Consider the following 14,937-nt stretch of genomic DNA (forward strand, 5'->3'; position numbering starts at 1 on the left):
GGAGTGGCTCCAGGAAGGAGTGTAGCCTGATTGGCTACCCTGTGCCTGCTGACTGTGATGTAGAGGGTCAAAGTTGACCCTAATGATGTAGTATAGGGGGCGGGTCCAACTTGCATAATGTTTGTGTTCGATCGCGAACGTGAACTACCGAAGTTTGTGCGAATAAGTTCACGTGCGAACCGTTCGGGCCATCTCTACTTATATTTTCATGAACACACAAGTTCCTGTGCTGTGTGTCCTTCTGCCTTCCCCACTGTGCCGCCTCTTCCTCTGCTGGATCCACCTCTTGTGTGCCCATGTGTCCCCTTGTACCTTTTGTGTCCTCCTGGTGTCCCCCTCTATGCCCTGTTCTCCTATGTCCCACTATGTCCTTCAGTGTGTCTTCTGCTGTACCCCTTTCCTCCTGGTGTTCACCGTGTCCTCTGATGTCCTGCTGGATCCTCCACCTACCCCCAACTCCATGCCGTTGTTTCCCCGAGCTTCAGCCTATGGGGAAGAAGCATTGCAACTTGTGTTTAAGTAATTACATGTAAAATAGCCTATTACATTTCAGGCTGGCAACACTGTACGCTCTGCCATTTCTATGCCTGAAGTTACTCTACCATGTTTCCTTGAAATTATGACATCCCCCAAAAGTAAGCCCTAACAGAGGTAAGGGGGAAAAGTATGGCTACTTGTTACTCGAGCCGATGGTCTTGCAGGCGGGACCATAGCTCCGTTATTGGGCCTATCACTGCACTTGCTGAGCATGCCATTCATCAGGAAGCACAGTGAGCAGCTTTGAAGGCGGAGACCTGTGGAACGCTGTGCTCCGACGTCTGGAGAGGAATCGGTGAATCATTCCCCGCCCGCTGCCGCTGATACTGATCTTATATCTGGAGGGGGAGCGTGGAAGGAGGGGACCCAGGTAAGGGGGGGATCTGGCCCTTCTCCCCGCCGCTGTGCCCACTGCTCATCCTTCTTGCGCTGCTAGCCCCTCCTGCTCATGGCTAGGCCTGGGACGCTGTCTGACGCCGGAGGAAGCGTCATCACCTGGTGCCATGGGTCCGCCCTAATTGTGCGTAAACGTAATGACATGTGCCGGTCACTAGAGGCAGGCAGCAGGAAAACGACCAGAGCACAAAGGTATAGAACAGCGCTGGCCGCCGGGACAGGTAAGATACCAATGCTGCTATTGTGCAGGGACCTGTGGAGTATGTGACAGTTAAGAGGGAGGTCGGGGGACAGGCAGCACTTGCATGCCCACCTTGCCTTAATGGAAATGCCAGCTCTGACCACAGGGGGTTCTGGGGCTTTCTAAATAAAAAACGATTATGATGATAATAGTGATTGGAAGAGGTTGTAGCACAAGACAATCGGTCCTGGGAACAAAAAGTATTCAGCCTATCTGGCGGCTGGCCTTGACTATAGCCCTATATTCATTGTTTAGCATAATGACTCTCGTAAATGCAACCAGCTTCAGTTTTTAAGTAAAGCAGAAATTGAGAGCAAAGTGCACAATAAATTCCTTTGTCCATTTATGAAGCGCATGTTCTCACTCCACCCACACGCCAGCATTTATCACTTTTACAGTTACATTAACAAGACCAGAGAATCCAGGAGATGGGACTGGAGCAGCTCACAACTCTAACGCTTTGCGTCAATGCAGTCTATAGTGTCATGTTTTTCTTTCCTATACTCTTCTTTGTACCAGGACAGGTTTCAGAGCCAGGGCTGGATTTCTGAAGAGGCCACATACAGGGGCATAGCTACTCCTGACTGGGCACCCTGCAAAACTTTAAGGGGTAGTGTTGTCCGGATCATGAACGATTCGGATCTTTGATCCGAATCTATTTTGTGAGTCGAATCATCCGAATCATCAAAATGAGTGATTCGGATCGCAAAAGGGGCGGGGCCAGGAGCGACACGCCCCCTCTCAGCGGGCAGCGGGGTCCTGGAACCAGAGCAGAGATGGATCGCTCAGTTGGAGGGGAGCCAGCCTTGCAGGGACAGGTAGATAAGAGAGAGGAGACATGGGTGCCACTGCCAGATATGTGTAGAGCACACATACTGGCTATAATGTGCTGCTCATTATAGGCTGTCTGTTCCGTAGTTGTGCACAGTGAACACATTGGAAGCTTTTGGCTCAGCTCTGCACAGCTCAGTAACTTTGCAGGCACTGTGATTGCAGGGCAATATGATCCTCTTGCACTGCTCTAAACAGCTGCACTTTACTTCTGGGAATGCTTTCTTTCACTGTGCGACCTTTGCATTAAATGTATACAGATGAATATATAGGTGAAATACATGTAAAGCATATGATTGCAGCATGTGGGTATTGTGTGCAAACATTTCTGCTCTCTGCTCGTCCCTTCTCTGTCCACTCCCTGCCCTCTGTCCATCTTCTCCCCTTCTCTGTGTGTCCACCCCCCTCCCCTTCTCCTGTCCCGCTAGCAATTTCACCCCCGAATGCTTCGGTAGTAAAATGATCCGAGATTCGGATCAAAGATCCGGATCTTTTCAATGATCCGATTCGAATCATCCGGATCATTGAAAAGATCCGAACTTCCCATCTCTATTAAGGGGGTCCCAAACCTACAAGGGCGGCGGTGAAGTTTAGGCAAAGGGGGCAACTGACCACTGCTGGCCCCCCCACGCTCCCGGACCTCCCAGGTGGTGCCCCCGACAGCATCCAAGGCCCCAGGCCCCTGCACGATGTGTAGCTGCATTGTAAAACTCACCTGTCCCAAAGGCTGCTCCACCCAAGCTCTGTCTTCAGCCCCGCTGCCTGCGTCTTCTTTATGACCCAGCGCAGGTTATTTACACATAATGTGCAACCACTAGGTGTCACTGTCCTCTCTGCCTTCCTCTCAGTCTGAATTGTGACGTTCTGCAGACCGTGTAGCATGCAGAGAGGACAGTGACACCTAGTGGCTGCAGCGGTAGCGCTGGAGAGACCCAACGGAGGAAAATGTAAGCCCCCACTGCAGCCATGCTAATCTGTAGGTCTGAATGAAAGAAGGGAGAAGTCCGAGCCCCTCCTCCTATCCCGGCTCACCCACGGTTGTGGGGGCTGCTCCCCCTTAGTTACATCGGTGGCCACATAGGTCCGGGTCTTGGGCCTTCTGCTGTTCAAGGGAGCAGCTGAACAGATGGAAAAGGGAGGCTGAAAATGACTGGGAGCAATCTTCACTCAAGAAATCTTGATTGCCATTCTCATAGGGCCATATTTATGCAAATGGAAGAGGATTTGTCTCCTACAGATCATTCTATCAAAAGTGGAGAACAGCAGCAAGAACATTTCCTTAAGCTGAGGAGCCCCATTCACTGGCATTGGAAAGTAACCTTCCTATAACTTCCATTATCAGTAAGTGTCAAAACCAGCAACCAGTGGAATAAGCATTTTTTTTTTTTTTTTTTGCTGAAACAGCCTGTTCTCCCTTTTTTACATAGACCTGTAATGTAACATTTGCAATGTCCCCTTTGTGTTATAAGCCTCCTCTTCCATGTTGTTCTACCCTCACGGGCAGCAGCCAGCCGCCTTAGGCCCAGGCCTTTTTGGCCTTTCCAGCCATCCAGAATATTCTCATATAGTGCTTTTTGGACAGTAGAAAAATGGATAAATACTTGAAAACTTCCTTGGTTTGATCTGGATTAAAAGTATTAAAAGTATTTTGTTATTGCACATATTTTAGCAGAGCAGAGTAACAGAGCTTTCTAGGCTAAATAGCGTTTATGGCTAGTTATTAAAAATCCCCCCCCCCCCCAAGACCTGATGGCACATAACTTTACACCTACTTTTGAAAAAAACCGACAGCATCTAAGAAACTGGGATAAGCCTTATTTCTCCTGGTTTGGCTGAACAAATATAATTAAAATGACAATTATGCCACGTTTACTATATCTATTTCAAACACTCCCTATATTTCCTCCCCTCTGCCTATTTTAGATCAATAACTCAACTGTTTTTCTAGGTGTATTTGGAATGGCTGCAAACCCATATTAAAATATACTATTCAAACTGCTACAAAGGAGTTGGGTGGTATGGTGGTCCCTAATCCTCGACTTTATTATACTGCAGCAGTATTTACCAGGGTAATCGACTGGCATAGGCACGCTAAGTACAAGTGCTGGGTTGGGATGGAAAATGAGTTACTGTCTGGTCGTCTAGCTAAGGCACCATGGTCGGCTCAACAACAACAATTATCAGACCCGGCCGCTTCTCTAGTCACTCACACTATCAGGACATTTGCTAAATATAGAAATCTCCCCCTCCATGGCTTCACCGCTCCTTCCAATACTTGAGAATTCTTTTCCTCTAGGCCTTAACCCCAAAAGCTATCCTATTTACGTGCTGATCACTTAATTTCGGGTAGTAATTCGGCCGGACTCCCCCCCCCCCCCCCCCCCCCCATTGAGTTGGATCCAATTCAAACATTTCCTGCTATCCCAAGGCGTAAGAACTAGCTTTGATAGACCTCTCAGAGTGTTTGAACAGACATGTCAAAGAGAAGGGCATCTAAAGGGAACTATCTCATTGATGCACTCTTTGTTGAATGACTCTAGCTCCCCGTCTGCCCATTACAGAGATAATTGGGAACAAGATCTAGGCCTCACGTTCAGTGACAAACAATGGGGTAACATTTTGAGACTGGTTATAAGATCTTCGCGAGATGGTACATGGCGCCCGCTCGGGTCCATGCATTGTTCCCTGGCACATCTCATTGTGTTGGAGATGTGGAGTGGAGCCCGGTACACTGTTACACACCTTTTGGTCATGTAACAAGCTCTCTCGGTAATGAGCAGACGTGAGGTCCATTATGCATGGCTTAACAGACTCACCAGTTATCTTTTTACTATACACCACAATACTTGGTCAATAAGGAAATACAAAAAACACTTTCAAGGCACTTGGTAAATGCACCAAGAGCCTTAATCGCTAGACATTAATCGCTAGACATTGGAAATCAACAGACTCTCCCACAGTTCGGGAATGGCTGTCTGAAGTGAATTGGGTTTGTACGATTGAAGATCTTACGTCCACGATACAATCTAGACTGGAACAGTTCTGGAAAACATGGTTTGGCTGGTTTGAATTTAGGGAGACATTACACTATAAGTCTCTCATGTTTGATTAATGTAGAAAATCCTGTATACGGGGGTTGCAATTCTAAGAGCTGCATAAACTTTCTACCTCTGGTGTGGTGGGATCTCCCGTTGACCTACCTGGCCGCACACCACTGCTCTACTCTTCGGACCTCCCTATTCTTTACTTGGTCTCTCTTATTTCTCTTCTTTACTTTTACTGTTCTGTTTTTAATATTATAGTATGTGTATTTTTCTCTTTATTTGGACCTTCATATACTGTATTTCAGGTCCTTCATTCAGAGCCGGGACAAGGTCCTCCAGCACCCAAGGCTGAGACACCAAAGTGCGCCCCTCCATCCCTCCCACCTCAGCCATCACACACTGATTGCTATTAGACTAAGAGGGCCACAGGGCCCACAACCTCCCCAACACCTCAATCTCTAGTTATCTGGCTTGTAGTCACTTCCATGTATCTCCTTTTCTTATTTCTTTTTGCTTCAAACACAATTAGGAATGACAGATGAATGAATTCTGCGCCCCCTCCTACACTGCGCCCTGAGGCTGGAGCCTCTCCAGCCTATGCCTCGGCCCGGCCCTGCCTTCATTTATCCTGGTTGACATGGTGGATATCTGGGACTTCTAATGTGAAGTCACTTAGATTCTCTGAAATAAGCATTATACTGCCTAGACACTTTGGAGTATGTTCCCTATGGGCCCATAGTTGCCGTGCATTTTTTCTGTGCAATGTTTCGGAGATCTTTCATAATACTACTACTAAGCTCTACAATACATGCTCTGACTTTCCTCATGATGACACGTTTGTTATTTATAATATGTATCCCAACACGATGTTGTTTCAAACGTTACTGCCTGTGTTCATATCAGCCGCACTGGCTAGCAGCATTTTCTAAAATATTTTATATCTATCTTACCCGGACAACCACTTACCCCTATATGTCACCTGCTATGTTCAACATTATTTGGGTTCAATTGCATGTCATAATGTATAAGTTGATTGTACCTGTTTTTGCCTTTTCTCTTTTTGAAAAATGTTTTAAAAATAAAAATTTGAAAAAAAAAATTCCCTCAGAATAGGTAGCCAGAGAGCCCCCCCCCCCCCAGTATAGGTAGCCAGAGAGGGTACCCCCAGTATATACAGCCAGAGAGGGAATACACAGTATTAGGTAGCCGCAGAGGACATGCTTAGTATTAGGTAACCAGAGAGGACACCCTCAGTATAGGAAGGTAGAAAGGCCACCCTCACCTCCCATACATAGTGCACAGTGGAGAGGTAAAGGAACTCACCGCAACCCATCTCTATCCTACTAGGTGTTTTGTCTCAATGTTGCCAGTGCCGCCTGTCTGTAAGGGTCACCTGATGACAGACAGTGCTGGAACCACAGAAACATAATTCCGAGGAGCATGAAGATGGGTTATGTGCGTCCTCACTGGTTCCTGGAGAGGTGAGTTACTTCACCCCTCCGCTGCACACTCTGCATGGGCCTCCCCCCCCCCCCCATTCTGTCACTTCACCTTGGGCGGTGACCTGCCTTGCCTGCCCCTTAAAAATGTCCTTGCATTTTAATAAAGAAAATTATCGCACATTTTTCTACCTACTATGATTATTTATTCATTTTTTTTTTTACAAAAGTTAAACTTGCTTTCAGTTGACTATGCATTGAAAGTTTCTGCCTATTCCTGGAATTTATTGTTTGAATTAATTTAAGAGAAGGGAGGAAGGTAGAGTCTGTTGTGTTTCTGTTTCAAGACACGTTTTCTACGCAGTTTTATTTGGTGCTGTAGTAATAATAATAGTCGTAGAAGCCGGGGCCTCGTCTGTGCCTGTTAAACCTCCACAACAACTCTGCCAGTCTCTGGCAACTGTCAATATTACGTCCATTTCAATTTTCACAGCCTGCGCCTCATTGGAATCCTAGCACATAGTGTAGCTTGCAGGCATGTCCTCGCCCGCTAGTCCTGACAGCTATTGACAGTTAGATGCAGCGCGCAGCGGGGAAGCTGGACAGCGCGCTGCCAGTTAGCACCCTTTAGGCTGTGTGACTTGGGAATCAATGTAATGGAAAGATTAAAAGACCTATCCCTGCCTCTCTGATAAATAGATTACAAGGGATTGGCTTATATAAAGACCGTGGCTAGAACTGCTGCTCCCCACCCCCCCTCGCTCCTTAATGTCAGCTTAAGAGGGGGCTGATTTGTGAAGATATTACCCTTTCACTAGCTAGCAGGTCTGTTGGTTGGTAGCAGCGCTCTACAGCTTGGACTCCTGATTCTTTCCTGTGTTTTGGGAAGTTCACCTGACTTGGGCCTTTTGTACATGGAATTCGAGGAGGACGATGATGACATCCTCTTTGCGAAGTGGATGAGCAGTTATTGGGGACACAGCGGAATTGAAGGTCACCAGAGGGATGTCAGGAGCCACAAGAAGCGACAGGCGCTCTCGGAAAGGAGGGCTTCTCTGCCATGTCCGGTAGGTAGTGTCACATCCCGCCAAACCTCTCTGCTGGGGTATAGCAATGTACGGTTACCAGTAGCAACCAATGAGAGTTCAGCTTCCTTCATCTAAAGCAGTAAGGCTAGGTTCCCTGTAAAAGCATGAACGTAACGCAGTGGAACGCAAATGTTATGTCGTACGTTATCCGTGTGTTGAGTCGCATTCAGTGAAGCATGCAGTCATTGGATAGTATGCTTCTCTGTCACTGTTAACAACCGCATATTGCGGTAACGTTGGGCGTTGTTAGATGGCACCGCACTGTGATTGTCGCGTTGTTTTTAACGCTACATAATGCTACAATACGGCCGTTATGTCACACCGTAGCTTCCCATTGTGAATGTGGCCTTAAAGGACAACTGAAGAGAGAAGAATATGGAGGCTGCCATGTTTATTCCCTTTTACTCAAACTCAATAGAAGTTGCCTGACAGCCCTGCTGGTCTAATTGGCTGCAGTAGTGTCTGAATCACACCAGAAGCAAGCATGCAGCTAGTCTGTCAGATCTGACAATAATGTCAGAAACTCCCGATCTGCTGCGTACTTGTTCAGGGGCTAAAGGTGGCCACTAATGATCCAATCTTTTTCAACCAATTTTACTAAATCTATGTAATATAAGGGTAAATTCAGTGAATATATTGAATGGATAATTTAGGCAGTCCCTTGTATTACATAGAAATGGCAAGTTTGTATAAAAAATATTGGATCGTTTGCGGCCACCATAAGGCTAAAAGTATTATAAACAGAGGATCAGCAGGGCTGTCAGGCAAATAGTATTGCTTAAAAGGAAATAAATATAGCAGCCTCCATATCCCTCTCGCTTCAGTTGTCCTTTATTAAAGGACAATTAAAGCAGTTGGACACTGTTAAACATGTTTAGTTTTATGTTTAATTCACTAACTGCACTCTGCATTATGTAGGGCAGTGATTGATGGTCGGATCTGTATTATTGCTCAGGGGGTGGAGTCCTGATGCTGTTTTTAAGTGTTCCTTAAAGAGGAACTGTTGCAAAAATCTTAAAATTTAAAACGCATACTAATAAGAAGCTTGTTTCTTCCACAGTAAAATGAGCCATAAATTACTTTTCTCCTATGTTGCTGTCACTTACAGTAGGTAGTAGAAATCTGACATTACCGACTAGTCCATCTCTTCATGTGGGATTCTCAGCATAGCCTTTATTCTGTATGAAGACATTCCCTGAAAAAGATTTATACAAAGATGCTGGCTAGCCTCCTTGCTCAGTGCACACTATTTTGGCAGTTGGATGGAGCAACTGCCATTCACGAAGGCCTAGTGGACACCAGAGCGTTTCTGCTGCGGTTTGCGATCCGCTTGCGGGTGCGGATCCACTAGGGTAATGTATTTCAAAGGGCTGGTGCACACCAGAGCGGGAGGCCTCAATGTTAAGTATAGGAAAAACGCAAACCGCTCTGAAAAACGGCATTTCAGAGCGGTTTGACAGGCGTTTTTTGTTACAGTAGCTGTTCAGTAACAGCTTTACTGTAACAATACATGAAATCTACTACACCAAAAACGCTTCACAAAACCGCAAAATGCTAGCTGAAACGCTACAGAAAAAGAAGAAAAAGCGGTTCAAAATCTGCTAGCATTTTGCGGATCTGCTAGCGGTTTTTGGTGTGCACCAGGCCTAAGTGCTTTTAAAAATAAAGAAAACCCTGAGAACCCCCTATGAGAAGTTGGGCTAGTCCAAAATCTGTCGGTAATGTCAGATTTCTACTACTTACTGTAAGTGACAGCAACGTAGGAGAAAAGTAATTTATGGCTCATTTTACTCAGGAAGAAATGTACTTCTTATTTGTATGTGTTTTAAATTTTAAGATTTTTGCGACAGTTCCTATTTAACCACTTCACCCTTCAGTTGTTTTTCACCTTATGCATCCGAGCAATTTTCACCTACCATTCATTCGCCAATAACTTTATCACTAATTATCATAATGAATTGATCTATATCTTGTTTTTTCCACCACCAATTAGGCTTTCTTTGGGTGGTACATTTTGCATTATTTCTCAGTTTTCGGCCATTATAGTTTTAAAATAATAAGTTACCATAATTAAAACCTACATATTTTGCCCATTTGTACCGGTTATTACACCATTTAAATTATGTCCCTATCACAATGTATGGAGGCAATATTTTATTTGGAAATAAAGGTGCATTTTTTTAATTTTGCGTCCATCACTATTTACAAGCTTATAATTTAAAACAAATATTAGTTGTATACCTTCTTCACATGCATATTATAAATGTTCAGACCCTTAGGTAACTATTTATGTTTGTTGTTTTTTTTTAAATTGTAATTTTTTTTGTTTTTTAAGATAAAAATTTTATTTAATGTATTTTTTGGGTGTGGGAGGTAAACAGTTAATTTTAAATGTAATTTACTATTTGGCCACCAGTTGGCGACAGTGATTTTTTTGTTTTTCTATCCTGTGTGTGCGAGCACGCTTGCTTACAGGAACTATAAGGAGTACGTGATTTATTTTTTTTTCCAGAAAGACCGCGGCTTCTGATGATGAGAGGCTGTCGGTTTTTCTACGGGGGACTTAGATCAATGAATGGGAACTATATTCCCATTCATTAATCTCCAGGCTAACGGGGGGCGGCACGGGAGCGCGCAGCACCGCAGCAGCAGCCTTTTGGACGTGACAGTCACGTCCAAAAGGCTAAAATGGTTAATCTCCCTAGCGTTCAATTTCTGCAGGACTTATGTGCAAAAAGTGGTTCAATTAATTTTCGTGACATTTTTGCTTGCAACTTACTAAAATCCGTCAAGCAAAGGTCTAGTATCCATTTTGAGTATAATAAAAGTTTCAAAACAAAATCATGTCAAAACATTTAATTAAAATTTCCAAAATAAACTTTTTAATCACAAATAGAGAAATTCTCCTCAAATATGGATGAAGAAATAAATCTACAGATGCAGAAATAAATACCATGCAGTGTTTACCTAAAACAGGGGTCCCCAAACGTTTTGGGTCGAGGGCCGGGTCAACATACTTCAGACTGCTGGAGGGCCAGAATATACATAAAATGTCGTCATTGCGGGCCAGACAGTGAAGCATACCCAGGTGACAACCTGAAGTCCAATTGGACAGCAGTGTCACCTGATGTGGAATTTGATTGGAAACCAGCGAATTACTGCTTTCTGGCTTCCATGTGGATGGGTGGAGCCAGCACTGCTATTCTATATGTGGACCACCAATATTTAAAGATGTAGCAGACCGCATCTATAAGTAATACATTTTGTGTGTGGGGGGACGGTAAAAAAAAAGGGACGACAAGCGCATCTGACGGCTTCAGCGGCATCAACGGCATCAGCGGCTTCCAGCGGGTGGGGAGGTGCTAAGAACAAAGCCGTTGGGTCATGCTTAAGTATAGCTAAAGGTCCGACATGCCAGATTTTTAGGGATCGTCATTGGGCCACTGTACACACTCTGGTCTGCTGCACAACTCTTAGCCATAGTGGTCATTATAGTCCGTCACGGCCGAGTTCAGACCAGTGTGGCAATAAGTGTCATTCTCTGTACAATATACAGTATGATATTAGATTCCAGAGGTTTTCTGTAATGCTTCTGTAATTTTCTGTAATGCTGTAATATGTGCCTACTGCCAGTAGGTGGTGCACATAAACCATTCTAACTCTTTCCAGGCCAGTTTTCAAGGTGGACAAAGCTAACTTGTCTATACCTTTTGTAGCAATTTTTTTAACGAGTCAGCCTCGTCCTTACCACCAGGGAGGCTACGTGTTTTTAGTAATTTTCTTGGTATATATTTCAGTTTATGTGTATACAGTATTGCTTGTTTGCTTTACCCTTTCCTATCCAATTTGGTCCCCCCCCCTCATAAGTGACTTTTTTTCTTTTGTGCATGGTGGAGGGGGTGGGGTGATCGCTGTGTGCTGAAGAAATAAGAGTCGGAGGAATCTGTACCTCCTGCAAGCTCCCTTATTGCACGTGCTCCAGTGTAATTCTGTAATGACGCAGTGCAGTATGGTGACGGAGGGGATCAAAGTGTCGGGCATTGTCCAATAGGGGAACGCCATTTTGGACTAGATCCAGCAAGGGCAATCCTAGAGACGTGCCCAAATGCACCAGCTTAATATCTAAATTATGAGTGCAGCGGCAGAGGGTGGGCAGGTGGAGAACGCAGCGTGGGACAACGCTTTGATTAAAGGGGGTAGGTTTTCTTAGTACCTGCAGTTGGCTGCACAGCACCTAAATTTGGTCGGTTCATAGACCGTAATGTCATTATAGTTAGAGCTAATTTAGGGGTCTGGACCCCTAATTACACCTCCAGAGAACAGGCTAGGTTATCAGTAGGGGAATATATTTGTTACAGTATATTCCCCTACTTTGCCTATTGCGGGCAGAGCGGCCACAATTAGAGGGCGGCAAGAGTCCGCTCCCTTACCCAAATGTCCCTCTCCGCGCACACCCTGTCTCCCCCTCCCTAGAAGCGTGGGGCCACTTTACTTACCTGCTGTCAGCGTTCCACCGATGGGATCTCCATCCACCCATCCAGCATCCATGGCTACAGTGGTGACTCATGTGACCTGTTACGTGCTGCCGGGTCACATGAGATGCCGCTGTAGTCAGAGAGGAAGCAGGACTTCAAGTGTGGCTGGTGACTACATCGCTAATCTACTGACAGCGGGTGAGTGATGCAGCGTTGGTGCAGCACATACCCGGCATCCTGGAGATCAGAGGCTGCAGGTCAGCAGGGAGGAGATGCTGTCTTGGAGGAAGAAGAAGAAGGTAAGCGTAGTGTCAGTGCCTGCAATGCACAAGCCAATGTGTCCTCCGGTCCGGCTTTGCACACACATTCAGGGTTGTGATTGGCATCCTCACAATATATTGCTTCAGACGGCAAAAAGAATAGAACTGGCCTTGCCATCGCCAGCACCATACGTACTCCACCTAGCAGCAGCCATATTTTTCTATGTCATACCATATCTGACACTGGACCTATGCTGGAAAAGGCCAGTGTCAAACATAGCCTGATGTAGCATTGGATAGCATTAATAACGTGTATTTCTGTTAATAATGTAGGGGACCTGTATTGGATTATTTCTCTTTAGTTTGCTTATACCAATAAACATTGGTGTGTGGCCAATAAGCCTATGTCTTAGAGGTAAGTCTACCCTTAATGTGCATGCAGACGTACTGTGACCCCCAGGAATTGGGACTCAATCTTCCAGGGCACTGTCTGGAGCAAAGTGCCATACAGACGCATCGTTAGCCTGTGGGTTAGCAACGCATTCAACTGCTATGGATGGGGGAGGAGAAACAATTGATACGGCACACAACAAAGCAGCTTTGAGTGGGCAAAATAAGTAAAGGAGCAAATGGGTTCAGCCTGCTCTTCCCGAGGCAATCAGGCACTCCAGTAGTGTTGGGCGAACATCTAGATGTTCGGGTTCGGGCCGAACAGGCCGAACATGGTCGCGATGTTCGAGTGTTCGAGCCGAACTCCGAACATAATGGAAGTCAATGGGGACCCGAACTTTCGTGCTTTGTAAAGCCTCCTTACATGCTACATACCCCAAATTTACAGGGTATGTGCACCTTGGGAGTGGGTACAAGAGGAAAAAAAATTTAGCAAAAAGAGCTTATAGTTTTTGAGAAAATCGATTTTAAAGTTTCAAAGGGAAAACTGTCTTTTAAATGCGGGAAATGTCTGTTTTCTTTGCACAGGTAACATGCTTTTTGTCGGCATGCAGTCATAAATGTAATACAGATAAGAGGTTCCAGGAAAAGGGACCGGTAACGCTAACCCAGCAGCAGCACACGTGATGGAACAGGAGGAGGGTGGCGCAGGAGGAGAAGGCCACGCTTTGAGACACAACAACCCAGGCCTTGCATGAGGACAAGAAGCGTGCGGATAGCAATTTGCATTTTGTCGCCATGCAGTCATAAATGTAATACAGATGAGAGGTTCAATAAACAGGGACCGGAAACGCTAACCCATCACAGATGTTCATTGTTCATGTTACTTGGTTGGGGTCCCGGGAGTGTTGCGTAGTCGTTTCCAATCCAGGATTGATTCATTTTAATTTGAGTCAGACGGTCTGCATTTTCTGTGGAGAGGCGGATACGCCGATCTGTGACGATGCCTCCGGCAGCACTGAAACAGCGTTCCGACATAACGCTGGCTGCCGGGCAAGCCAGCACCTCTATTGCGTACATTGCCAGTTCGTGCCAGGTGTCTAGCTTCGATACCCAATAGTTGAAGGGTGCAGATGGATTGTTCAACACAGCTATGCCATCTGACATGTAGTCCTTGACCATCTTCTCCACGGCTAACGGCCATTGCTGCGATTTATGTACGTCAGACTCGCCACCATTGAAATTGCCCAAATAAACAGGTTTTTGTGACCCTAGGCTATGACCTCTTCGGCCTAGGGGCCCAAAACTCACCAGTCATGTTCCCCCTAAGGGTCCCTACAATGCTAGAAAATTTGCCACTGCTGAGCAATTGCCCTTTGAAAAGATGTGAGATTTTGGAAAGTGAAATAGGGAGGCAATGAAAGCCTATGGGGGATTTTACCAATTTTGCACCCCTGTAACTCTGGTTTGCAGAGATGTAGGGACCCGCATGAGACATTTCGTGAAATTCAGACGTTGCTAACGGCCATGGCTGAGATTTATGTACGTCAGCATAACTACCATTGAAATTGCCCAAATAAACAGGTTTTTGTGACCCTAGGCTATGACCTCTTCGGCCTAGGACTGCATTGAACGCGACCCACGCATTGTGCGCATTCTGGACAACACCAATTACTGGGTTTATACCCTTCTGGATCCACGGTACAAACACAATGTTCCAAAACTGCTTGAAGAAAGAGTCAGACAGGTCAAAACGGAAGAATACCAGCAGGCCCTTGTGGAGACTTTAGAGAGGAGATTGACATCCTCCCCCTCCTCTAGCCAGTTGTACGCCGACAGACTGACTTCCGCAAACCCAGGACGACCAGGAGGGCAGCAAACAACACAAGCCGCAGCTAGTGCCCAAAAGGGAATGGTATCGGCAGTGTCCTTGGAGTGGGAAAATTTTCTGACACCCATGCAGCAGCACACAGAACAGCAAGCGTGCAGATCCACCTCCAACACCGATCGCCTGGAGAAGATGGTCAAGGACTACATGTCAGATGGCATAGCTATGTTGAACAATCCATCTGCACCCTTCAACTATTGGGTATCGAAGCTAGACACCTGGCACGAACTGGCAATGTACGCAATAGAGGTGCTGGCTTGCCCGGCAGCCAGCGTTATGTCGGAACGCTGTTTCAGTGCTGCCGGAGGCATCGTCACAGATCGGCGTATCCGCCTCTCCACAGAAAAT

The 14,937-nt window shown here is 45.8% G+C and overlaps 1 protein-coding gene across 2 annotated transcripts in view; it reads left to right on the forward strand.

Moving 5' to 3' along the window:
- Window positions 1–7,173: 7,173 nt before the first annotated feature.
- LNP1 (leukemia NUP98 fusion partner 1) overlaps window positions 7,174–14,937 on the forward strand; it is a 94,922-nt gene continuing 87,158 nt past the window's right edge. Inside the window, exon 1 of one of the 2 annotated variants that reach the window (XM_068270698.1) lies at window positions 7,174–7,555. In XM_068270698.1, the coding sequence (XP_068126799.1) occupies window positions 7,403–7,555 (153 nt within the window). In that variant the 5' untranslated portion in view covers window positions 7,174–7,402. The remainder of the gene's footprint in view (window positions 7,556–14,937) is intronic. The other variant, XM_068270699.1, reaches the window with a different exon arrangement.

Source organism: Hyperolius riggenbachi, chromosome 2, assembly GCF_040937935.1.
Source record: "Hyperolius riggenbachi isolate aHypRig1 chromosome 2, aHypRig1.pri, whole genome shotgun sequence".
Taxonomy (NCBI): Eukaryota; Metazoa; Chordata; class Amphibia; order Anura; family Hyperoliidae; genus Hyperolius; species Hyperolius riggenbachi.